General features: G+C 41.7%; 1 protein-coding gene across 6 annotated transcripts in view; it reads left to right on the top strand.

Annotated features, from left to right (window-relative positions):
• Positions 1-562: 562 nt before the first annotated feature.
• The window catches only part of APP (amyloid beta (A4) precursor protein), a 182,739-nt gene continuing 155,910 nt past the window's right edge, over positions 563-27,391 (top strand). For 4 of the 6 annotated variants that reach the window (XM_010297078.1, XM_010297080.1, XM_010297081.1 and 1 more), the window contains exon 1: positions 566-727. In XM_010297078.1, the coding sequence (XP_010295380.1) occupies positions 608-727 (120 nt within the window). In that variant the 5' untranslated portion in view covers positions 566-607. Of the gene's footprint in view, positions 728-27,391 lie in introns of all 6 variants that reach the window. The other 2 variants (XM_010297079.1, XM_010297077.1) reach the window with 2 other exon arrangements.

Raw genomic sequence — 27,391 nt, forward strand, 5'->3', positions numbered from 1 at the left:
GTTTGGTTGAAACAAAGCTTAGGTGGAAGCTGCTGCTTTTAACCTGCCGCCTTCATACGGCATGATGAAACACAGCCTGTGCGCGCAGCCTCGGAACGAACTAGAGAGGGTCTTGAAAAAAGATAGATTGTGAGGTTTTGTTGTTTTGGTTATTGTTAGGAGACTTGAGGAAAACTTGTTACTTTTTTGCTAACTGTGAGTGACACACTGCCCTCCGCTCCGCTCCCCACTATACCAAGTATGTTAGGAAAATGAAATTTCTGTTACAGTGCTCCAGCTATGCATGTTGCTCTGTGTTTAACCCAAGCTGATAAGGTGATCACTTTGGGCCCCGGAAGAGTCTGTTTACAGCTTTAAACTCTGTGTTACGCTATTGGGCTCTGGATTTCTATGAAGACCTTATTTACATTTCTCAAATCTGCCTGAATCAATCAATTTCAGCTTTTCCTGCCGCGGGTGGGTAAGCCTAGAGTTTGGTTCAGGCTTACTTGACTGTTCCTCCTTTGGATGGACTGAACGGTCAGATGCAAGATTAAAACTTTTTTTCTTCTTCTCCCAGGTGCCTGCTGATGGAAACGCTGGGTTGCTGGCGGAGCCTCAAATCGCCATGTTCTGTGGGAAACTGAACATGCACATGAATGTGCAGAACGGAAAGTGGGAATCAGACCCCTCCGGCACCAAGACCTGCATCGGGACAAAGGAAGGGATTCTCCAGTACTGCCAGGAAGTAAGTACTGACCTTGGGAACAACTGTGGTGGTTCTTCTGAAGCACAGACGTGCAGGCATGTGCTGGAGAGCTGCGTCTGTAGGGACCTTCACTTTCTTTTTTCCCCCCCTCTTCTGCTCCGTTGCCCTTTTGTCCTTTTCAAAGAGGTTCTCCCCAGAGCCTGCTGAAACAACTTTAAAACCTGGCTGCTGGGGGTCACTGAGGCTGTTGGACAATTTTGTCCCTCTGTGTTCTGCCCTTGGGCGATAATTTTGTATAGTATATGCACAATGAACTTCTTGCTTATAAAGTATTTTGAATAAAGCTGAGGTGACAATTGATTATTTAAAATGCCCTTGTTCTTTCTGGGTTGATCTTGAAAGAGTCAGCCATAACACGTCTTCTGTCATCCTGCCATGATGATGATCCACCCACTGAAAGACACTGGGTCAGTCCAGAGTTATTGGTCTCTGCTGCACACTGAACCATTCAGAGTTTCTTAATAGAAAAAGCTTGCCCTACAGATGAAGTCACAATGACTGATTTCATATTTGAGAGAGAAAGTTATTACCCGCTCGCTTATGTCCTAAGAACAGATTGTGGATCTAATTTTGTTTTGTCTCCATGCTGTGATAGTGTGATAACCTCGTACCAGTGTGTGACAATTTGAAAAGAAAATGCGGATTTCATGCCATGAAACAAAAGGGTACGGCTTGAGTTGCTTTAGTCCTTACGTGTTTCTATACCATCTCTACCTTTTTTTTTTTAAGGAGGAACTACTGCTTATTGCCATAGCAGTAACTGTCTTGCTTCCTAAATGTCAAACCAATTCCTGTGAAAATGCCTCTTTGAAAAGCAAGATAATTCACTCTTCAGATCTCTGCTCCCTTAGCATCTTCATTCCTGTCCTTTCACCCATTGATTGTTCCTTCTGTTTCTTGCAGTGTTTTGTTCAGGTTTTTTTCCTGAGTTTGGGCTTTATGGCCTAGAATATTCATTTTAAGGAAGAACTTGAAATGGCTATTAAAATTGGTTCTTTACCAGTAGTTTTGTCTTTTTAGTAAATGAAAAGCTTTGTGACGTTCTCAGTATTTTTGTTTACCACTAACAAAAATATCAAACCTAACTTACTAGTAAGGCTTCAGAGGTTTCTTCTGGTTTTCCATTGTTGCCTTTGAATTATCTAAATAAAGTCAATTTATGCATAGTGAAATTATTGAGGATGGTGAGGGAAAGAATAAGGAGATGGAAGTAGACAGTCAGTACCTAAAAGTCCACAAGGTAGTAGATCTTTCTAAACTTGGAGAAATAAATTTGTGAATTTACAGGGAGTAAAAAGTTTGGGTAGTTTTAAGGCATGAATAGCTCAGTAGGTTGTCAATTGGGTTACAAATAGTGCAGGTAGGGAAGGATTCCAGAACAAGGACTGGGAGTTGCAAATCTCAGATGAATGTCAGGTGATTTTGAAATCTGTGCGCCATCTAAAAAAAAAAAAAAAAAGGGGCAACCAAAAAAAGCCCTCTTAGAAATAAAGTGAAGAGGAAAGCAAAAGGTGTCAGAAGGTAGTAGCCATGAACTGTTAGACGACAAAGGGAATAATAAGGAAAGCTGTGTTTGCACGTAAGGAAAAAATTCTTCCTCATGAGCGTGGCCATGCGGTGGCACATGCACCCAGGCGGGCTGTGGAGTCTTCATCCTTGGAGACTGGGAGAGCTGAGCCGGACAGAGTCTGAGCAATGTGATCTGGCTCAGATGTAAGCCCTGCTTGGAGCAGAGTAAGGTCTAGATGACCTCTGTAGCTCCCTTTTTAACGTGAATTTTTTTTTTGTGTCTGAAATTTTCTCCTGACTGGAGAAACAGAGGAGAGACCTTCTGTTCCTTATGTTTTGCAGGGTAAATATTCAAACTCCAGTGAGACTGTAGCCTTAATTTGTGTGTTGACAGTTCATGAGCATAATATTAGATGATTGTGTCATGTCACGATTTTGGAGTGTCTCTTTAGCTATGGTTAAAAGCATAGGGTAGGGGCTTCTGCCTTGTTGTGGGGCAAGGTACTGGTGGGTCTACTCTCTAAAAATGGGGCAGGCATCTTGCTGGTTTTAGTCAATCTATGTTATTAAGGGTGTGTGATTAAGCAGTGTGCTCTCATTAACTTCAAGTGAGCAATTCTGCTGTGGGGACCTGACTAAAAACCCTTTCCTTGCTGAGCGCACCAGCAGGCTATCTATTTGTGGGAAACTGCCAATGCCCTGGCTGTCCTGCCCTGTCCTTATTCCCCCCCTACGCCTGAGCTGCACAGTACAACGGGCTGTAGGACACCGATGAAGAAGGGGCAAGCCAGTCTGGGGCGAAAGAGCATGTGGCAGCACCTGGGCTCTCTGTCAGCAGCTGGGTTGGGGATGGGGAGGAGCCCTTGTTTTGTAATACTGATAATAAATTAGGAAATAGATTGCTATCTATATTAGGAAAGTTGAATCTGCTGACAGCAAATTAAAATGAAAGGCCACATGGAAGTTGATCCAGCCTGGCAGGGTGGAAAGAAGCTCCCAGTTCAGCATGACTCTTCTCCCTAGTCTTCGCTGCGCCCCTGCAGCCGGGTCTCTAGCATGGTGGGCTTTGACTTTGGCCAGGAAAGGACACTACTGCTTTGCTTCTGTTCAACTTTCCCATGACCTGACAAGAGAAACAGAAGAGTTGGATAAAAGCACCCAGTTCTACTGAAGAAATGAATTTGTAGGGAAGTGCTAGTAAATACAACTCAAAATGGCTTCTCAGCTGTGGGGAACCCCTTGTTGCTTGATGCTCCAAATATGTTTAGCATCCTGGGGGTAACGGGTGAGGTGGCTTTCCTCTTGCCTTCTGCTGTTTGCATTGCCTGTGAGACAGCGTTTGCTACTGGGCCCAGGGAATGGGGTAACTTTGCATTTTCCCATTAGCAGGAAGCAATAGGCATCAAGGCAGAGTTGTGGTACCTCTTGCATTGGAATAGTACGCAGGTAGAAATCTCCTTTTTGATTACTTTAGCCAAGTATGACCTATTCCTTCCTTTTCTCCTGTTCATGCTGCTTTTTTCCCCAAAAGAAGGACTGCTACTTCTTGGGGTGTGTTTTTTCTCAGCATAGGCAGAGGCTGAGCATATGTGTTGGGCTAGTCAAGCAGACAGGTACTCTGCCTGAATCTGTTTTTCATGCTCCATGGCACCACGGCAGCTTCCTTGGTTCTTCAGTCTTGCTGTAGTAGCAGCTGTTAGTACTGCTCTGCTGAGGTACTGGGTTTTTTTCCCAGCTCTGATGGGCAGCAGAGTAATGTAAGATTGATTTTTTTTTTTTTTTTTTTTTCTTCCCCTTACATGTGTAATGAGAAATCTGTCCATCCTGGTTTTTGTTGCAGATAACTTGTGTGGCTCTGCACCAGGTGTTGTGATTATGGGGATCTACTGCGGTAGTTCCCATAGAGTTAGCCCATGCAGCCAGTTCCTCCTATGCCAGGGAAGGCAGAAGGGACATACTGAAAGGAGCCAACTGGGCAGAAGCTCAATGAGCAAGTACAGTGGAGAGCTTGCTCTAAAATAATACAAAGTTAGTATATTTTATCAGGAAACTCCTCATCACTCACTGTTAATCCAAAATGATACTCCATGTATTCTCTGTCTTTGTTTTCTTCCTTGAAGGTATCTTTCAAAAAGTAAAAAATAACATCTCTCCTTTCAGCAGAACTTACAAGCAGATGTATTCCTCTGTCTCCTTGTAAGCTGTTTTTTTTAAAAGAGTTTCTCTTGACAGTGCGAGGCCAGATGCCTGGGTGGTGGGCAGAGCACTGGGCTGGAAGGTGCGTGGAGTACAGAAGGACTCAACATTTCTCCTGCAGAGATATACTGGGAGCCTTCTATCTTTTCCTTGAGACTGTCATCATGGCTTCTCCTCGTCCACTGCTAGTGTAGGTGGATTTTGAAGCCTTGATGGAGGAAGTAGCAGTAGAGGAGCATTGCAGAGGCAGAAAGGGAGGAACAGGGAATAAGCAGAACCACCTACATGTTTTAAAGATCTATGTCAGTTTTGTTGCTTTGCTTCATTTGAGTGGGAGCTCAGTGCAGCACAGGAACTGTCTGGATTTATATTTGGACAACACATCACACAGTTTAAAGAGAACGAAGTTCAGGCTGTACATTACTTATTTGAAAGGAAATGGAGGTACTTGAATGCTGCCTTCTAACTCTGCTGCTGAAGTCACAAGAACAAGTGGTTCTGGAAGCCCAACACATCCATCTCCTCTGCCTTAAAATCTGTACGTTCTCCTGTGTTCAGCCTAAGCTTGTGGCTTTTTTCTTTTTTTAAATAGAGCAAAATCAAGTTTTCTTGGGTGGAACGAGATGCTGGTTAGAAAAGTACAGTTTATTAGTGGTTTCTTTTAATGTCCAACTAGCTAGCACGCTGCTGTATTAACTGCACCTGTTATTGAAAAAGTAGAAGGGCATAGGCCTGACCTGCAGACAGCTGTCAAATGCAAGTGCTGCAGGTGCTAGAGCAATGTTGCATTAATGCAAATGGCATGGTTACACCTGTGTGTGTGCCAAAATCGTTAACATGCTGTGAGTGTCCTAGCTGACGCCTCAGATCAAGCCATTGATCAGTCTAGCCCTGCTGCTGACACTGCAGTACCAGCTGTTTCAGAGGGATCTTGGAAACACCCTGCCATACGCAATTACTGGGTAACCAGCCCCCTGGGGAAAGTTTCTTCCCCGCAGCCCTTGATGAGTGGTGAGCTGATGTCCTGAAATAAGTGGGGACTGCTGCTCCCGGGTTTTGCTTTTTGTTGTTTTGTGGAAGTAACCGGGTGCCGCCACCCACCCACGTTCCAGCACTGGGGTGGTGTGGGCTGAGCTTGTGCTGGGGGCCGGTCAGCTCCTGGTCTTCCTGAACATAGAAGCGACCTGGAGCCTGCCCTTTGGCAAAGTACGTCTTTTCAAGAGTCGTGTGAATGTGTGGAGTAGGAAGTTAATTTAGATGTGCTCACTTCCCTGTTTAAATGGAATGAGTGCTCAGATGGAGGATACTGGTGTATATTTTATTATATTAGCAATTTTGAACAGCTAGTGTGTGCTGAATTTTATGTCCAGTAATTCAGATACTTTTTGAGAGTTCTTTGAAGAACTGAAATTATTTTTCTGTCTATGCTGAACTCAGTGTCCAAAATGAATTGTAAAAACAACACTCACAGCTGGCAAAAAATTAATTTTGGTGGTTTTTTTTTTTCCCCCAATTAGTTTAATTTGGAAGTGCTTATTTCCATTTTAAGTATGTATGGAGTCGAACAGAATGGAAAGGAACAGTTCTGAAGATTGATTACTTTGGTTTTTGGGTTTTTTTAAGATCAAACCAAAAGCATAGTAAAATTAGTTTGGGTCTGGATATTGTGTGCATGGTGGAGCCGGTGAAGTGTAAACCGGGGAGCCTGGAGGTCTAGTTGTGCCTTGTAATCAACAGCTGGCCTCCTGCAAGATCACTAGCTGGCTGCTTAAAATAACTTTCAGACAAAGAGTATGTGTTGGCTTTCGCAGGTGTTACACCTCGCATCCCTGAAACAACATCATGACTGCCTGGTTCCTTTTGTAAAGGCTTGACGGGTCCGCTTTCTTTTTAAACATCACTGAGATCCATGAGCGTCTTGCACTGAATGTGTATTTCTTGCAGAAGTTCTCCCCAGGAAAAAAAAAAAAAATTATGAATGCATGCTACTACACTCTTAACTGTATCTTTGTGTTACGTGGAGCAGAAAATAGTAGGGTAAATTCAGGTAACATTATTAACAACAGTTATAATTCATTGTAACCATTGATGGAACAGTGTTGACATTTCTAATCTCTAATTGTAATATTTCCAAAAATGATCTTCTTGTAATTTTCTCAAATCTTCTGTGTTTATGCCACATGTTTAGGAAAGTTGCTGGTGAAACCCAAAGCCACTTAGCCAGATCCACTACAAGCTGGAATGTGACCATAATAAAACTTTGACATTAATTCACCCCACAACCCCCAGCTTCAAAGCAGTCCTCAAGCCCCCTGTTTTGTAGACAGGCCAAAAGGGCCATCAAATGACTGCCCCATCTTCATTTTTATTTACTTGCTTGGCTCCCTATCATCACTGTCTATGATAATCCTCTGTGCTTGTTGCCCTGGGGTCCATGCCAGGCAGAATCGAGCAGGCAGGCAGGACTGATGGCAGCGGTTCCCTCCCTCTCTAGTCTTTGTCCTTGTTGAGATCTTCTGAAGATTTGTTAAAGGGTTTGTTGAACTGCCAGGGATGCTGATGATTTTAAAAAGCAAAAAAAATAGTTTGGCCTTTTTTTCTGAGAAGAGAATTTGAGACGTGATGAAAATGGTCTTGATGCTTTGATAATGGTTTCTCTCCATGTTACCTTGTCATTTTCATCGTAACATGAATTGTTGTTTTTATCTAGGCTGCATAATCTTTTTCTAGTTTCTCAAACCAATAGCCACTGTATTGAAGAAGAAAATGAATTTTAAACATGTACTACTCTAAATTCAGCAGCCTGAAAAGCCATACATTTTGCTCTGAGGAAAACAATCCATTTAATGAAACATTGTGGAAAACATACAGATTTTTGGCAGCACAGACTGTCCTTAAAAACAAATGACATTTTCAAGAGAAATGTGTTTTGGTATATTCTGAAATGTGCACAGTCATGCTTAAAAGTTCGGGTGAGCGGTATCTTAGCACCCTCTGCATTGATTATTGAGGTCTCTTGTTTTGCTTAGCTTTACACAGCAAAAGTTGAATTAGTTCACTTTTCTGCCAGTGCTTAAATCTCATTTGCTTCAGTGAAGGCTTAGATTTTGGAAATGCAGGTCTACTACTGACGGTATATTTATCCTGCAGTTAAACCTTAGTAGGCTTACCATATAACCTTCTTGAGAAAGAAGGCTGGGTTTTTTAGCCCAGACTGTAGTCTGCCATTTAAATATATTTCAAATCAAGTGTCTAATAAAACTTGGAGCATATGTTGCAAGATAATGCCTGCCTTTTTTTTTTTGTTTGATAATAAAAAAGTCCACTCTTGTGTTTTCCTTACACAGACCTTTTTTTTTTTTTGCCTGTCTTGAAATGAAATTAAAAACATCAGAATCTCAGTATGTTGCTGCTTTTATGATAAATTTTCCAACTTCTTTTGAAGTAACATGTTTTTCTTGTGGAAGGAGCATGCTTCTGCTTTGAGACTAAGGGAGGAAAAAGGATGAAAATGGGAGAGGATTGTCTGCATAAATATATATTTAGGTAAATGTGTACTGCAATGTTTAATGAAGCTGTGATGCTGCATTTTCCCCTACATTAATTCTGATTTTTACAGATGAGATGGATGAGATGAATGGCTCAACTTAATCGGTGGGTTCCACCAGCATAGTGTTTGTGCCAGGAATACAATTGTTTCTTCTGTCCTCTAGAATATGTGAATGCAATGACTGTATGCAGGGTAGTCCTGTTGCCTTTTTTTGGTTCACAGCTGAACTAGCAGACAACCATTAAGCATGTGATCAGGATGTCAAAAGACATCTGCTAAATTGCAGGTATAAAAGACAAGAAGAAAGTGTTTTACATTATCATCAGCATGCTGTGCTCTGTGCTTCTGGTTTGCCCCTTAAGGTTACAAAAGGACCAGCTAACCATGCTTGCACGAGTCTCTCTGCATGCCCATGGAAGGAGGCAAACCTCGACTGGCCCAACCCTCGGCCTTACTGAAGCCCAAGAAACTTCCAAGAGGCCTGTGTAGCATTGGATGTGGTCTACAGAGGTGTCACCTCTCCTGTATCTGTGATGTTGCATGGAAGGTGTCCTGGTGAGGACAACACAGCAGACCTCTACTACTGCATTTTACCGTTCTTTTTTCCTTCTTACATACTGTGTTACCCTAGTAAGTTGGCTATTTTCTTTACAGATATATCTCCCAAACATCTTATACTACGTAACTCTGAAATGGATTGGTAGTAGCTGTTCCTTTAATGAATAATATTAGAACCCTAACAGATACTAGGTATAAAGTGTGATGATTACCTTAAGTAAAGAAAAATCTATTATAAACATACAGCTGTAATTTACCAGCCCTTTTGAGGAGGAAATGTCCATGCTAATCTACTTTCTTTTCCTCCACCTTCTCAGTTGCTTGCATGAACACTTCAGTCCGCCACAGATCTATCCCACTTTTGCTAAAGGTCATATTGGGTCCTCTTTAATTCCTGGCAGTTTCCACTCTGATGCAGTTGTTATTCTGAGGGGGGAAGTTTTCAGAGGTAGGTCAGTTCCTTGACCCAGCCTCTCTGTTAGCATGGGCTTGTGGAGAGGTGTTAGCAGTACATGGACGAGAGGTGGCATAGGGCAGGAACGATGCCCTGGCAACGTCAGAGGTGTGTCCGAGTGAAGGCACTGAAACCACGGCCCTAGCATCCGCGAGTGTGCCTTGGCACGTGGATGGGCGCAAGCGTGGCTCCTTGGGAATGGTGCTCCCGAGGACTTAGAGGCTACCTGCAGGGTTTGGGTGGTTTTGAGTGTTGAGGAGCTTCAGTTCTTCCTGGTCTTCACAATCATGCACGGAGACGTGACGTACGCGTGAAAAGGGCTTTGTGGCGTTCTGTATTTTTTGGGTCATCCATATCCTGTATGGATGGCTCTATTGCTTTCCCGTGCTATATTTTATTGCTTTTTCTTGTTGTGGTAGTGCTACTCTCTTCTGGGGGTTTTCTTTCTTTCTTTTTCTATTTATTGGGGGCAGGTTTCTTTTTTATCTTTGTTTTTTTTCACCCCCTCTTTCACCCTTGTCCATCTACTTCAAAATATATGTAAATCAGAAATATTGACTCCAGATGTGTTTATGTCACTGTAACAGTGCATATGAAGCTCATTAGTGGCAGGCAGTAGGCTGATCTGTCTAGATTGGCAGCACAGAATAGGTTCACGTTCAGAAGTCTGTCTTTGCAAGTAAAAGGCCATTATGCATGTATTTTCAGTTGTCATTTCTGCAGGCGAAAATAAAAAAAGGAAAGACAGTTTCTCTTGCTCCATAGTTTTGAAGCTGTCGAGAAGGTGATACTTGCTTGAATTCATAGCAGGGCAACGTTGGATGGGGGGAAATATTTCTTGATTTCTGGGACATTCCATTTTTTCCCAAGCAGTTTATTACCACTGCTTTCTAATTCGTATGGCGGCATTATCATCCTGTTAGCTTTTATCTGATTAAAATTATTATGTAGTACTGTACTGCGTGCTTGCTTTAACCTTCCAAATACTGTGTGCCTCTGGCTAATAAAAAAATCCAACTGATAATCTGTTTCTGTAAATCTGTGCTCCTTACAGAAAATTGTTCTAGGTGATTGTGGGTTAACGATAATTTATAATCATGGAGAGGTTTCTGAATATCTGGCCAATTTCTGATGGCTTTATCCACCTTTTTTTCTTTATATACATGTAGCATTTTTTTAATAGTTTAAACAGAACTTTAGCTATGTATATTGGGATTTTGTGTGTTTTTTTTTTTTTTTTTAACTTAAGGGTGAGATTTTCACTGAAGGGGTATTATTGCAAACTGCTAATGAAAAAGTTTGAAAGGGGAGGATTTTAGGGGGGGGGGTTTGAGCTCTTGAGGCATCTCGCTTAATGTTGATACTGAAAATGGAGTGTCGGATTTAAGGTCCCTAAGACTATGTCAAATTGTTATGAGGCCTTTAGGGTGAATACTTTCTAGGGAAAGGGAAAGTGTCCTTCTCTTTAGGTAAGACAGGAGCTTCTACTAGAAGGATACTGTGTAGTGTTTAGAAGATGCATCACAGTATCTGTTAAAAAACTTCGTGGGTGCCGATAGCTGTTGCATGTATTAATACAAAAGAAGGAAAATTACGTGTACGGTAATGACAATAATGTGTTTAAATTTTTTCTTCTGTCTGGGTATGAATATTGAAACATGAGTACTGCTAATCTGGATATGGGGAAAAATGATATGATACAAAATCTTTTTTTTGCCAGCATAATTTCTCTTTCTATAAATATCATTGTAGGTCAGAAAAGCACTGACCCCACGGAAATTTAATGATACTCGAGATTTACAGTTCCAGCAGTTTGAAGAAGCTGCACAATGTTTCCATTAGAATGTAAGCCTATGCAGTTTAATTTATTTTTTTCTTAGCCTAAGTCACATGTCGTCTTGATGAACAGTGGTAATTAAGCATTTATAAAACACCTAATTTCCTTCATTCATTACTCACGTCTTCCACTTGGCCTGGGAAGACAACTCTGCCAAAGAGTTGTGGTCAATAAATGAGTTCTTTGTAAATTCAACTACTGAGTTGCACATGGGAAACTATCATTTTTTGAGGCAGAATCAAGATCCTTCAGTAATTTTTTGCTTTTCCTTGTTTGAGCCAATTACAGACTTTAAACAAAAAAAAAAGGAAAATTTGATTTTGATGAGTATTTCTTTAAACATCTGTGAAGTATTGCAGCTAACATTGCTTGTCCAAGTTCCCACACAGCTTGGCAAGTCTGTACACTCCATCTAAGAGGGGAAAAAAAATCAGAAGGGATCATCCAAGAAGCAGGAATTACATTTATGCTTCTAAACAAGGAACCTAAGAGGTTTTGATAAGACTGATCTTGTTAAAGCTAAACTTGTAATACCGTGTAAGTTAATATGTGTATACTTTTTAGTATTTTAGAGGAGATTGTCATAGAAACTCTCATTTTGAGCTATTGCTTGGGAACCTATCGGTGGATATGCTAATAGGCAATTACTTGCTGAAGTCTGGAAGATGGCTTTTAACATTTTGGTGCCAGTATGGATCAGAGCTGCTCCGTTGAGCAGTGGTGTGATGTGTTCCTATCAGTTTCATTCCTCTACCCCAGGTGTTTCATACAATAGCACTGCTCTGGTTTGGAACAATACGGAGGACCGAGACATCTCCCATATTCAGCCAGGTTTGAAGTTCTTGAATGTCTCCGCTTTTGCATACTTGAACTTCAGCATCTTAAGATCTGTAGCAAGAACAGTCTCTCCTATGAGATGGTCAAACTGTGTGAGCTAATTTTAGAGTTTCTTACCAAACTAACAGGAGTTCTGCTACAGAGTGGTTTAGCAGAAGTGTTGAGCTTAAGCAGTACATGCTGTTGCAGAAAGAGTCAGTTTTCTTCCCCTCCTCCTCCTCATTTCTGCTCTGCCAGTTTTTAGCATATGTCTGATTTTGTGCTGAGGAAATTTAGGGAGATGAACTGGCACAAAGCTAACCCCTGCAAACAAACAGGAAAAAGGATGACTTTCTGTCTCTGACCCAGCTTACCAAGGGTCACAGAATCACAGAATCATTAAGGTTGGAAAAGACCTTTAGGATCATCAAGTCCAACCATCAACCCACCACCAAGCCCACTAAACCATATCCTGAAGGGCCACATCTACGTGTTTTTAAAACACTTCCAGTGATGGTGACTCCACCACCTCCCTGGGCAGCCTGTTCCAATGCCTCAGATGAGCTGGAGTGCTAATGCAGGAGAGTGCAAGGGGAGGCCAGGGTTTTCCCTTCTTAGGACAGCCGACCAGAGGACGGCTTTGCTGTGGTGTTTGAACAGCTTGCGATGGAGAAGCTTTTTAGATCTTTCTGAAGGCACTCTTGGTCCTCTGTTTTTAGGAGAACACATCCAGTTAATACCTGAATTTCCCCAGCAAATTTTCTCTGGCAATAGACAATGTGAACAATTAAAATGGGAAAGAAATGGATGTTTACTAGGTCTAAAAAACAGATGTCAAACCAAGCCTATAATGAAAAGCAGGCCACATCTTAATCAGAGATGCAAATGTGGCTCCATGATTTAATTTTGGGCAGCAGTAGGAACACATGTGGAGAGCAAATAGATTCAAAATACCAGAATCTGTGCAGAAAAGGAGAGAAAAGAAGGCAGGTGAAAATAAAGAAATGTAAACAAAGCTGGTATTTTTAGGCAGGATGATGACAGCAGGAAGGACAGAGGAGAATTGACAGATGAAAGAAAGGCTGATAAATTTGATGTAATGCTGTATCCTTGTAGTGGTTATCTGTTCTGAAATACAGTTTTCTTGGGTCATTTGCTAAGTTCTTCTTCCACAGGCCTGCTGTAAGTATTTGGAGAAAAAGGATGTGGACTCAAATGTAGAGTCTCAATTGCTGCTGTTTTTGCTGTTGCTTTTGCTTCTGCCAGGGTTTTGCAGATGGAGGTGAAGGAGGAACAGCTGCGCTCAGGAGCATCAGTCTCACATGCTGTTTTCTAAGATTAGGATTCTTTGTTGCTGTTTAGTGAACTGTGGTGGGTTGACCCTGGCTGGACACCAGGTGCCCACCAAAGCTGCTCTATCCCTCCCCTCCTCAGCTGGGCAGGGGAGAGAAAATGTAATGGAAGGCTCATGGGTCAAGATAAGGACAGGGAGAGATCACTCAGCAACTACTGTCATGGGCAAAACAGAAATTTAATTTACTGCCAGTCAAATCAGAGTAGGGTAATGAGAACTAAAACCAGATTTTAAAACATCTTCCCCCCCACCCCTTTCTTCTTCCTGGGCTCAACTTCTCTCACCATTTCTCTGCCTCCTTCCCCCAAGCGGTGCAGGGGAACAGGGAATGAGGGTTGTGATCAGTTCATCACAGGCTGTCTCTGACACTCCTTCCTCCTCCTCAAGGGGAGGACTCCTCACACTCTTCCCGTGCTCCAGCGTGGGGTCCTTCCCACGGGGTCACAAGTCCTGCCAGCAAACTTGCTCCAGCCTGGGCTCCTCCCTGGGCTGCAGGTGGAGATCTGCTCCAGCATGGAGCTCCATGCCTCACCATGGTCTTCACCACGGGCTGCAGGGGCATCTCTGCTCCAGTGCCTGGAGCACCTCCTGCCCCTCCTTCTGTACTGACCTGGGTGTCTTGGGCTGCAATTGTTGCATGACCTTTTTTTTTTTTCCCCCCCCTTCTTAAATAAGTTATCCCAGAGGCGCTACCCACTGTCACTGATGGGCTTGGCCTTGGCTAGCAGTGGGTCCGTTTTGGAGCTGGCTGGCACTGGCTCTATGGGACATCGAGAAGCTTCCAGCAGCTTCTCACAGAAGTCGCCCCTGAAGTTCCTGCCCCTGCTACCAAAACCTTGCCACGCAAACCCAATGCACAAACTAAAATCCTGTCTTAAGCATAATGCAGAAATGGATTCAGTATATGCAGGTTAATGGGATGTATCAATTTATCACATTGTGTATCCATGCCCTAGAGTTTCTCATGGGAGAAGTGCTGGGCTGTTCCATGGGGTGTTAGAGGGTCAGCCTGGCAGTTGTCACAGGGCTGCAGCAATGGATTGATGCAAAACGGCTCTCACTGCACAAGGGAGAAGTCTGTGCAAATCCTTACATTGACTTTGCTACTTAGATTACTCTTTGGAGAAGGAACTTGAGTCTAGTTTAATGTCTCACTTTCATGAGTACTAAAGAAATTAAAGCTTATCTCTGAAACAGTTACCCTGCTAAACAACAGAAATTGCAAAGCCACAGAGCGCAGTAATAAAGTAGGTTGCATCATAACATAATCCTAAAGATAAGAGCATTTAAAGCTTTGATCTGCTTTTTTTGTTTCCGGGACTTTCAACAGAAGCATAGGTGTGGTTCTGCAAGGCGAATAGTAATCTCTCTCCCAGGATGAGCCACGGCACTATGGAGTATTAAGGATTTTTTGTTTCTTCTTTCTTCATCACTTTGAAAATCCTTTCCATCAAGAAGTACTTGATTGGAGCGGTCTAGCTTGATTCATTTATTTTTCCTTCAGTCCAGTTCAGTGAACTTAGTTCCTGTTGGTGAAAAGGTGAAGAAGATAATTTTAAATTAAATGTATTTAATTTAATACAGTCTTACTGTGAAACAAAAGTAAAAGAGGAGACATATGATTAATTATCACACTTACTTTTAATCAATATTAAAAGTTCTTTCTGGATTCTGGATTTTGAGGAATTGGCAAATCGGAGGATCATGCAAGAACAAAAATTACTTGATTGTGGTACTGCTACCTGAGTTGCAATTACCATAATGATGCCAAATGTACCTGTTTGTAGCAATTAATTAAAAAAAATGTTTTTCTACTTAGCTGCTATTCATGATGCCAGTCTGCTAAATATTGTTGTGGTAAACATTTTTGGTGAAGAACAAGTCAGTTTGATGCCAAAGGTTGAGTTTGGTAGTACTTGTCAAATAGTACTTGAAGCCACTTTTTCTTGTTTCTTGTTACTCTTTCCTTGATGCCTTTGCTGGACTTTCCTACACAGCATGTCCTGTTCTTGAGGTGCTCTGAACTTCTTTAGTTGGACACAGCCACAACAATTGCATGTTAATTGGTTGCCTCAAGCAACGGGTTCATTGGGGAATTGTTATACAGTGAACAAGAAGAAATGATAGTAGACTCTCTTAGACTCCATCAACACCACCTTTTGTCAGTCGGTTTTCTTAGCATGTGTTGTCCTCTTCTGGGCATTTGTAGCTTCTGTTTTCTTTGCTTCAGAATTGGAAATGTTAATCTGCATCATCCTAAAACTTCCCTTTTTTTAATTTCCCTACCAGCACTAAGAGTAAAGTAACTGAGGGTTTTCATGTACTGTTTCCTCTGTGAAAGGTCTTTGTGTATCTGCCTGGTAGGGCTTGTTAGAGAAACCTGCCCTTCATCTGTGCAAAGGGCACTGATGTCCAGCATGGGAATAATTGAATGCTCAGGCAGGAGGGGGACTGATGCTACACACCAGACCTGTTCTCTCAACTGTGGTGTTTTTTTGTTTTTTTGTTTTTTTTTAAGGAGTATTCAACCAGGGTCACACTTTCTTTCCCAATTTTTAATGTTACCATACCGTTAGTCCAGCATGTCTTAAAAATCAGCAAACCAGGAAACCAACTTGAGAGTGCCAGCTGTCAGGAATGGCTGAATTTGCAGTCTGAAGCCTAAGTCTTGTTAACACAGTAGAGAATTTTCTGTGGTCATGGTCTTTGTATTTCTTTGGAGGTCATGGCTCAGTGAGAACGGGGTGCAAGCTTCAATAGAAATAAAATCCTATTACAAACCTTATTGTTTTCCTCTTCAAGAAGAAAATATTCTACAAGCTTGGGGTGTGTGAAGTTCAGAAATATCTGTGGAGTGGAGTTGGTGCTAAGCTCTTAAAAATAGTAGAAGTATTCACCTATTTCCCTCGTGTAATTGGAGATGTTAGAAACCAGTTTTGTATCATGTTTTGGGACCGCCTCACTGAGCTAGCGTGGTTCAGATTTCAGGTAACAGCAGTTCACCCAGGATGGGAGTTGGAGCTTGGCAAGTAGCTGTGTCACGCTGTCAGCAACCCGATAACGCTGGTACTCATGTTAAGTAGATGTCATTTTTTTTGTTTCATGTTGAAAGCCTGATTCATACAGTACGTGGACTTTGAATGCTTGGTGATACTTGCCCTTTTGAGTCTGTGGCAGTATCTCACTAAGATGGGTGCTCTTTGCTCTTGACCTGGGTGTTCGCTGCTTGTGCAAGTGGATTGGGAGATCTGCTGGTGAGATGCATGGTGCAAATGGGCACGGGCATGTTCCAGCTGTGCAGTGTTTTGGATTGCAAAGCAGATGCAGGATTACAGTCCTTCTTACTCTGTCCTTTACAATGCAGGATCGACACAACTCAGAAGATTCCTAGTCGACTTGGAGTTTTTAAGTTTATTCTAAGGCTGCCCTTGCTCAACATGCCTTTGAGCACTTGGAAATGCACATCCTGTTTCTGCTTGAGAATAAGGTCTTACATATATTGGTGTGGAAGTTTTTGTTGGATATGATTGGACTTAATGTTATGCCACAATAGTGTAGTTCTCTAGGGATTAAAATGACTGTGGTCAATTGAGTCATTGGGAGCAATTTGAAGTGCTTCTGGTTTCTCCATTTGGCAACCTTCCTAATCCTCTTGAGATTGTTCTTTTGTAGGAGAAGAAATAAAAAAGCTTTTGATTTTTCTGGCTTTCTTTGAGTTGGTGGATTCAATCTTTCTGTTAGAGAAGTTGGTGTCAGGGTTCCCATTGACTTCAGCGGCGCATGCAGTACAAGGCTTCAAAAAAACCTGTTTTGCCATCTGTGTGGGAACAGACTGCAGGAGGAAGAAGGCTGGCAAGAAAATGTTTAGTTTCTTTTCTGGTGGGGGATGGAGCGCTAAGACAGTTTGTTCTTTGGTTAGCGTGCTTCTGAGCTGCTTCTGTTAAACGTGCAGATGCCTATAGACAGCCCCATGACTGGGAACCTCATGCATGTCTAGATTTGGTGCTTATATACCAATTTATGAGCAGTTTCTGTCAGAGCCTTTCTCTTCCTGATGTCTACAAGGTTCAGTAGCCAACTCTGCAGCAATGTTCATTAGCTGTAAGTGGAAAAATTACTCAAAGCTCTGGCTAACCTCTTCTGTGCTGTGTGAACAACTTGGAGCCCGTGAGTAGTGGGGTTTGTTGTGGATGTGCAATGGTGGAGCCTGGGTCTGAGGAGGGGCTGTGGGCTCCACCTCAGCGTGTTCTCAGTGCTGGAAAATAAACCAAGCCAGGTGGGTCTGCTGCGGTAATGCAACAACAGAGGGGGATTTTCTGCCGCATAGGTCTTCACTCTGGAACAAACACTAATATGATCACAGAATCACTGAATCATTAAGGTTGGAAAAGACCTTTAGGATCATCAAGTCCAACCACCAACGCAACACCACCATGCCCACTAAACCATATCCTGAAGTACCACGTCTACATGTTTTTTGTACACTTCCAGTGATGGCAACTCCACCACCTCCCTGGGCAGCCTGTTCCAATGTTTGACCTCTAAAGACACTATGATTTTACTAAAAAAAGAGTGCAGACTGAGTGTTACGCAGCTGAATTGCCCTGAGAGACGCTGCATGTGTACTCCTCTTTTGGACTCATGACTAACTCAGTCTGCCGCTACAGGCATTTTGTGTGTGTGCAGTCCAGCAGACTTTGAAGTCTGTTGTAGAAAAAGGGTGGTAGGGCTTCACTTTACAGTAAAGCACAGATGATGATGCCCACTTCACTTCTTGCTTTGCTTCCAAACCAGCAGTTGCCTGTAGACTCCAGGGCACAGCTTAATATGAAAGATTGTTGGCTGAAAGCCCTTGTTCTCAAAAGGGGAGATGGCTGGGCGGTCCTCCTGTTAAATACTCACATGGACATCATTCACAGGCTCAGGATGATGGCTTATTTCTCTAGCAGCTACAGTATTTAGCAGAAAATTGGGATTAGTTGGGTTTTCAGTCCAATTTAGCAACTGGAAATGAAGGTGCCAACCAGGTTGCTAAAATAAGGCAGAATGTTTACATCTTTCTTGGACAAATTTCTAAGCTTTGTTGCAAAGATACTGGCAGGTGACAGTCATTACAGACCTCTCCATACCCTTCTTCTCTTCTCCCGTCACCCTGGGGATTTAAAATGTCACAAAGCAGAATTACAGAAACAGTAAGTGCAATTGATGAGTAAAAGTGAATTCTGAGTGATCTGGGGATCCGTAATACATAATTTCTTAATATCCCATTGGACATTAGCTTTCCATAGTGCTCTGTGTCTCGTATCGAAGGCATTAGCTGTAGATCCTGTTATATATAAAAGAGAATTTGCATGACGTTACAGACAAGGTGCTTCCTCGGCAGATTTCCTTCTTGGTGTGACCTGCTAAGGCCTTTCTTGCCTTCCCTCCAAGGCAGAGCCTGGTGCTCACGCTGCCCTTTACTGGCTTTTTTCTCCCCTTTTTTCGCAACATGGGAATGTGAAGCGAATTTCTGCAGAAGTCTCGGCAGTGTTTATAAATGCATCATTTTATCCTTCATTTAAAAAGTTCTCCATTGTTTTGGAAAAGAACTGTGAAAATCCATTCAACTTTTTAATACAGTTTCTTGTGTTAGAAACTGAGCGTTTCCTTGGTTTATTGGTTTGGTTTTGTTTTTCTGTTTTTCCTGACTCAAAAGAAGCTGGTTATGTGGGAGTTCACAAAAGACAGCAGTAAAGGGGGGGAGAAGGAAGAAGAAAAAGGAAAAAAAAAAAAAGCTGAAAAAAACCTCAGTTCTTGGAAAATGTCCTTACTTCAAAGCTGAATACATGAAGCAATTGATAGGTTAAGTATTCTGGTCTCCTGAAGTGCAGTTTCCAAATTTTTGAAATGTTTCCAATAGTTCGTTTCTCAGTCAGTTTTTTTAAGGGGGGCAGGGGCTTATCTTTGTACAAATATATGTATAATAAGGGTTTTTCTGCATTTGAAAATTATTTCAGGTTAAAGTATAATGCAAGTTTAAAATTCAATCCTGAAGAAGCCCATGTAGGTCTAATCAGGGTGAAGTACATTTGTTAAGTTTATTCAACTTTCAGACTGCAGTACTGGAATTTATTGTCTGTGTTTTGGAGCATTGTTATTTTACAGAGTCCCCTATTTGAAATACAGACACATGAGAAATGTAAAAGACGAAATGAACTTCTATCTTGGCAGCAGCTCCAATTTCCAGTTCCCTTCAGTCATGTATTCTCTGGGTTATTGTCCCAAGAGCAATTTGCAGGGAGAGTAACTATATCTGTGCAAGACAGTGGCGAGGCAGTTCTGATTACTCTGGATCAAATGTTACGAGAAAGACGTAATAACTTGGAGAAAAACAAAAGTTTATAAATATTTGTGAAGAAAGATGTGGTTTCTTTAGGAAGGAAACTTTTATCCTGTTTTATACTGACACTAAATACTCTGTGTTTGTAGTTTAAAGCTATAGTCTGTATAAGGTATATCTCATGCACAAGAACAAGAATTATTAAAAAACATTGCTGCTTGATTTAAAAGAAAAAAATGCAGTGTCATCTTTGAGCTACTCACGTAATTACTGTAGGTATGTTTTAAAGGATCAGTGTAAGACATGGAAATAGAGAACACAGAATGCACATTCCTGTGCCGTTCATAAACAACAAGTGTTACTGATCTGAATGTTTTCTGCAGATGTGCTCCCTATAGTGTTGTTCATCACGTTCGACTCCTAATTTTATTTTTTTTAAGGTAAAGTTGTATTTCAGAAACAGACTACCTGATGTTCTAACTTGCACGTTTCCCAGACTTATTGCATATTCCTTTCACTACAGGATTAAACCATGCATGGTTTTCTTGTATTCTGGATGATGGAGTGTAACCACTGTTTCAGAATATGACCTTATATTACCACTTCGTAGCCTGAAATTGGTCTCATGAAAAGAGAAATCACAGCTGCGTTTGTATCTCAGGGCATTCATACAACTGAATCTAGGCTCTTGTATTAATAAATTACCCTTTGGCTAGTTCCACAGTAAACTCAAGAATGCATAAATTAATTAGATTATTAAAAATGAGTTCCCAGGCCTGTTACTTTGTGACAGTTCTTGCATGGCCCCAAGGACAACTTTGACATGAAGTAGGTCATTTCGTAAGCACTGGAACTTGGAAGTAGTTGAATAGAGAACAGTTATGTTTTTTTCAAGTATATTTTCATGGATTTTTTTGCTACTGCTTAGGTATGTTTTGTACTGTGATCTACGCAGCAAACATGACTAACAACTCTGTTGTAGTCATATATGTTCCCATTTGACAGAAAGATGGGTTGTTCTTTAGGTGAAACTTCTGAAACTAGTTGAGGTAGGTAATTTGATGATTTAAACTCTGTATTGTAGCCCATTTCTATTGACGATTTCTTGCAAAGCCCAGGGAAAGGAATTTGTACCTTTCCATACATAGTGATTTTCATAAAGATACTGAATTGCTTAATTTCATGCCTTCAGAACAGTACCCCATCTTTGAGTAGAAATTGCTAGCACAAGATCTGGTTCTTTCCCTGCCAGCCCTTTTTGAGACTTGTTTGTCATGCTTGAGATGAAATACAGCGTTCCATCTTCATCACGGCAGTACAACAAAAAGAAAGGTCAGACTTTGTTTGGTTGTTTTTGTTTTGTTTTGTTTTTTTCTTTTAATGTTTGCTTTTTAAAAAGACTAGTCCTACTAAGATCATGCAGATCCAGGTCAGGTAGCTGAACCTTTATTTCAGTCCCTTGGATGCTGGTATGGTAGCCAGCACAATTTTGTTTAAACACCCTGCTTGTATGTTAGTCATCTTATACAGATCATTGACATTTCGTGCAGTGATACGATCAAGAAAGGAGCGCTATGCCTCACCTTCCTCCCACTGATGTGTGCTGTCGGAGGGATGGCAGCCTGCAAGAGAATCCAGAAAACCAGACCCAGGCTCTCTAGCTGCTTACACTGTCCCACCTTCTTTGATACGGTGACACTGTGCTTCAGGCGACCCTTAAAGAGGGAATGGGATGGATGAAATCTTGTATCACGCCTAAAGGAGGAGATTTTTTTTTTTAAACTACCTCTGGCTGCCTGGTTTTTCCCTCTTAGGAGGAGAAGATGGCAGTCCTTATCCTTTGTACATGGTGCGTTACTTTGAGATAAAAATACCCTGTTAACTTGATTAGGTATTATTCAGTCTCACTGCTCTAATACTTAACCTTATTTCTGCAGAAATTTAATTAAAACAAACAAGAACAAAAAAACCCACCACCTCTCCAAAAAAAAACCAAACCACAACTACAACCCACAAACAAACTGTTAATTGCTTCTAGTAATGCTGTAGAGTAACAGGCAGATGTAGTCTCTTCTTCTAGGTTTGTGCTTGAGCAGAGTAAAACTGTCGACGGGCTTACAGTGGCATGACAAAGTGGACTTTGCTGTCTCGCTGTGAATAAAAATTTCTGCCTACAGAGAAAGAGAAGTGCATGTTGCACTTAAACCAGTAAGTGCTTAAGATGGACAGGGAAGCAGCTTAGAAGAGACTGCAAGCCCAACCCTGTTTACTCTGAGGTTTTACAGTATGAGCAGCTGGATATCCTCTGTAATTAGATAGGAGAGACTTTAGAGACTTGATGTGGTAAAAAGAATTCGCCTGGCAGGGTTAAAATTTTTGGTGTGGTTTTCTTATTGCATGCAAACATACTTGTGTTATAAAATCAAGGACTTAAAAGGCACTGAGGAGAATGTGATTGGCCATGCAGCGTTATTTCTGCTTCCGTAGGCTTCTGCCTTCCCTGTGTGCAGAGGGAAGGCACTCTGAGAAAGCCAGTGTGCACGTGTTCAGTTAGGTCTGTGTTAATGCACAGAGCCCTGTGCGTAAGTTATGGTTGAGCAGGCTACCTCACATCTGGCACTTTTTCTGATTGCTTTAATTAAAAGGTAAGTGGCAGTCTTCTGTGAAATTCCAGATAAAGAGCACATTAGGGACTTTTAAGAGAAGAGATAGTGTATATTTGAAGCTTCTTGTAGGCGAACCAACCCAACTGGCTGCTATACCTAAACCAGCTCACGTTTCTACCACTCTCAATACCAAAAGCACTTGGGATACTATACCAGGATTTTGTATATACCCTGCTCAGAGAAGAGCAGTGATTACATGTTCTCATGACCAGGAGTGAAACTGCAGAAACGTCTTGACCTCTTCTCTCTCTCTGTTCCCATCTCCTCCCTGCATCTGTGGATAAAGCTTAGAAGGTTCACCATCTCTTCACACACCCACCCCTGGCTTTTTGTTGTTGTTTCTTTTCTATAGGGTAGGATCAGTAACAAGGGAAACTAGTTTGGGTGTTGAAATATATGCTAGCTTTACGTGCTTGGAGGACAAAAAAGAGGAGGCTTAAAAGATGCTTAGGAGAAGAGGACAGAGCCTCTTAGCACAGGATTTAAGAGTCGCAGGGTGGGAAGGCAGATTGGAAATGGGAACTAACAGGATGAATGGATTGGAGTTGGGGTGAAAGGAGTGGAAGTAGTGGGTGAGCGTCACGGCAGGAAACTCTTGAACAGCAGCTCTGTGTGTACTAGCGAAGAGGCTGTGGTGTTGGAAGGGAGGAGGATGATTTGTCAGATGGGCCCGAAGAAATAGTTTTAAGAGCAGTATGTGAAACTCCTAGATGAGGCTGAGGGTTGGCCCAGATAGCTGGTGAGGCTGCAGCTATTAAAAGCTGAAGGATGTTATGGATGGAGGCTAGGTGATGCGACTGAAGATAAGTAGTATTATATCTTTGGAAACTTGTCCCCAGGGCAGAATTGAAAGAAATAATTCTCTGGCCAGTTTGGAAGACACTCAGCTTGGATTATTTATTTACTGTAAGTAATTGGGTGCAGTTTTGCTTTTAAGAATTGATTACTTCTGTTTTCTTTTAAACTGTGGGGTTAAAAGGCTTCTCTCTTCCCAAGTGGCAGCTTGAAATTAGTGCAAATACCTGAGGTGTTATGCTGATTAAGTTGTAGCAGCAGATACCTGAGACTTGTGGTTCAGGGGCAGAGCTATTCCTTCGTCTGTGACAGTACATTTGGAAACTGCTTCAATGCAGCTGGTGCTGGGATTGACTCTGCTTTTGCAATTCTCTTTGAGTGGGTGAAGGACTTCCTGGGTTACAGAGAATGACAGGAAAGGTTGGGGTGCCAACCAGCCCTGTAGCTTTGTTCCTGTGTGTAGAAGTGCCTGCATGGTTGAGAAGGCCGGGGCGAGTGGCCGAGCTTGGCCAGGCACAGCGGGGCATAGCTGAAGCAGCGGAGGCGCGGCAGAGAAGGAAGGGTGTTACTGCTGACCATGGCAGTGTGGTGGGTTGGAGAGGTGGTGGCCCCCAGGCAGGGGCCTGCCGTGGGGAGAGCTGCGGCCTGTCTTGGGCAGCACTGACTGTGTAAACACGCATGGGCAAAAGTGGAGGAGACCAGGATGTGGTGGTTGGGAGATAGCCCGTGTGGCAATATACAGGCCATCTCTTGTGAAACACAACAGCTCCTCTCTGCAGATTTTGGACCTCTCGGGCTCTCCGGAGTAGTCAACCACACACAGCACAGTTTTGTGCTGGTGTATTAAAAGCTTTTGAAAACTTGCATGGCTTCTGTTCTCCACCTCGCTTGTCGATGCGGTACAGGGGTTACGCTCCGTGTCCATGCGAGAGGACTGCAGAGCTGACATACCAGAGGTTTACTGTGCTTTACGGTTATAGCGGGTGGTGTTTCCTAACCTGTGGTTAGCCTGCAGGTCTGATCAAGAGTCATGGTTAGAGTAGCCGCACAGAAAGAGAGGGTTACAAATCATAACTTGGGCCAGCAGTTGCTGAAAGAACAGGCAAAAAATTAGGATAACTGGTTGGAGTGAGTTGGGAGTGCATAAATGTAGTAAGCATCCATAGTTGCATGTGTTAAGTGTGTGCAGTTTAATGTTTGATTTTGCCTTATTTGTATACAAGAGAGTTCAAGGGATGGTCTTTCCACAAGAGTTTTTTTGAGGCTCGTGTTCTTTTTTTTTTTTTTCATGGAGGTTTTTAGTTTGACATAATTTGTAGCCTTTCATTTACATGACTTTGCAGCAGTAAGTAAAAAAAAAAAGGGGGGGGCGGTGTAGAAGCAGCAAACAACCAGACTCTCTAAAAATTCCTGCTTCTCAAGTCCCGGTAAGTTTAGATCTTAATCTATGAAGATTCAAAATTACCTTATACCAACATCTCTATAGTAATGTAGAAAAGTAGTTGTAAAAAACAGTAATAACTAGCGTATTTGACATGAGACATATAATAACCCGAATCTGCATGTAGCTGTCTGTTTTGCAGACACAGACTGCAAGACTGAGAACAGGGCATGTCATTCAGGGCTGGCTGTGCTTGTGTCGGTGCTGCTCATGTGATGCCACTGCTGCTGCAGCTGATCTGGACAGCTGGGACTCTGCAGCGTCGCTGCTTCTGAAGTCATAGGTTGGAAAGTTTGCAGAGACGCTGCGAACAGAAGTAATTATTGTATACTACCTCTGCGTGGACGTGCCAAATGCTTGAAAAATCACTGCAGCGTCTCTGCTGCTCTTCAGTAACGTATCTGTGCAAAATACTGGGACGCAGCTTGTCCTTCATTTCTTTCTGTGGTTTTAATACATAGCTTGATTTCTGCCCTCTAACAGGAAAATCCTCAAGAGGATTTTATTTATTTATTTAAAGACATACTCTAGAAAGGAATATAAATAGTTTTGATCCAACTACCATTTGTTAATCTGGAACTGAAGGCTTTTTTGTAAAGAAAAGGGTGTTCTCCACAAGTGATTTTAAGGCCCCAGTCTTCCTAAACACTGGTTATTAAGTGTGTGTATTCTTTTGTGCTTGCAGTAAATATTAGCCGACTATTTCACTGAAGTGATAAAAAAATTCTTTGTCCAGTTACAGTGCAGAGGTCAGTGGTTACCTGTGTCACATCCGTGATTTTTGTTTACAATTTAAAAAAGGAAGTTATATGATAATTTCTGTGAACAGTTCGTAATGTTAATGTAACATTAATATTGTAAGGATAGAATATTAAAAAGTTGCATGTCCCACTTGGAAGGAAACTTGTCCACAGACCAACTTGTTTTGTTGTTTTTTTCCCTTTTTTGAGGCAAGGTGGGAGAGGACAGGAGGCAGGGAGAATCTGGATGTAATCAAACTGTATTCTGGTTTGAGTTACCCTCCCTTTTAAGTAAATCAAAGCATTCAAATGATTACAGTTGCTGCAGAGGCAACTGCTAAAACCACACTAATTTTTATTATGACTATTTACAGCAGTGATTTCTTCTTCGTTTCTTTTATCTATATGAATATTCCTTTCTAGGGTTTCTATGGTCAGCCTTGCATTTAGTTTTTAATATAGATACTGTCACTGACTGCCTGAGACAGATTTCAAGCAGAATGCTAGCTCATAAATGCCTGTCAGATCTGGGATGCATTAGCACCAGTTCTTGAGTGGCATGTTGCAGAGAGACTGTACAATGTGCATTCCAAGAGACTGAGCAGCCTTTTTTCATTGTGAGAGCAGAGAGTTGAGCTTTACATTTGAATTCAAGCTGGCTTCAGTCTTGCCACGCCAGGTGCTGATGCATAAGGTAAAGGGAAGATCTAGAAACCAAATGTGGGATCTAATTTAAGCCAAGGTATTAGGATTGGGTACAGCAAACAACCGAAGGATTAAGAAAAAAGAATAGAAGGAAATTATAATAAGAAAATGTGTCCACTTCAGACTGATGCAATGTTTGGTGGCAGTTAAACTGATACACATCTCTGATTAGGAACAGTCAGAATTTAAGCTGATGTGGGATGCACTTCGGAGAAGAATACTAAGGTGTTTAAATAAAAAATGGCAATTGATTCCATGTTAGCTTTGCACCTTAATGTTCAGTAATTTTTTTTTGCTTCTTGCCCAGGTTCTCTGCCATTCCAAATTGTTGGTGAAGATGGACACCTATTCCTGATTATGCTTTACATTCTTCAGTCTAAGATACTGTTTGTTTCTTCTTTTTTCTTTTTTTTTTTAATTCATGTTAAAGTGTAACACCACCCTGTATTTTACAAGTGGTGTCTGTACATGTGTGTATGTGCAAGTTGTGTGCATGTGTGTGTTCCATTTAATGGTTTCCATGGATGGAACATACTCCATTAAGTAACTTGGACCGTTTGTTACTCTGAAACTGAATCTTGTTCTCTTCCCTATGATGATTCTGCTTTCGGAATATACAGAAGATCCTTAAGTTCAAGCAGATATAAGAATAAATCTGTACCACTAATTCCAATCATATACATTATGATAATACTTCAAGATTTATATATACTTATTTCTAGTATTGTTGTTTTAATTGTTATAAAATGCAGAAGTAAATTGAAATAGCTTTACTAACCCTAATCATCAACTAACCTTGTAAACCTTTAAAAAGTTTTTGAAAATACGATAAAAACAGGAATATTCTGAATGATCAGTTACTCTAGAAGATGAGGGGCGTAATGAATGATATCAAGAGGTGAAATACTATGCTTTTGAATCTAAATGTCTTTTAGTATCAGAGATGACTGTGTCTCATATGATTATGCTCACGTATTGCTTCAAGGTTGCCCCAAGATGTACAGAGTTCGTTTGCTTCTGCTGAGCGTGTATGACTGGGTGGAGAAACCTACTTAGAGAATCATATATCAGGGACTGATTAAAAAAAAAGATCTCTCCCAGAGACTTCAGTTGCATTTAATGCTGGTGTTTGAGCACTGGCAGAAGTTACCCAGAGAGATTTTGGAGTCTGCATCCTTGAGATATTCAGAAGCTGTCTGGACACAGTCCTGGGCAACCAGCTCTGGGTGGCCTTAGTTGAGCAGGGGAGCGGGGCCATATGTCCTCCAGAGGTCTCTTCCAACCTCAACCGGTCTGTGATTTTGCCTGGATCAGGATCAAAGATGGCTAGCATTGTTCATTGGATGTGTTTCCAAGTATCATCATGATGGCTGGATGGGAGTAACCTTGTTAGGTTGGCATTTCCTGTTTTAACAGAGAAACCTCTAGTAGTGGCTGGGCTACTTGGAGAAGCTCCCTCATGGCCACAGTTGTTCAGTCTCAGTGCTCAGCAACTCATTCTTGTTAGCTATTTGTGATAAATTAAGACATTCACAAATTTAAAATTTCTGAAGGTGATTGTAAACTGCAGCCAGGCTTGGCTGTACTAAATGGACTCTTCCTGGAGTTGAGCACTTCCTCCGTGCAGGATACGTGATCTCGTCATTGCTCTTTGACTCGTCTTTGAACTCCTCCCAATTTATCCAAGTCCTCCTGAACCG

Source organism: Phaethon lepturus, unplaced genomic scaffold (genome assembly GCF_000687285.1).
Source record: "Phaethon lepturus isolate BGI_N335 unplaced genomic scaffold, ASM68728v1 scaffold8941, whole genome shotgun sequence".
NCBI lineage: Eukaryota > Metazoa > Chordata > Aves > Phaethontiformes > Phaethontidae > Phaethon > Phaethon lepturus.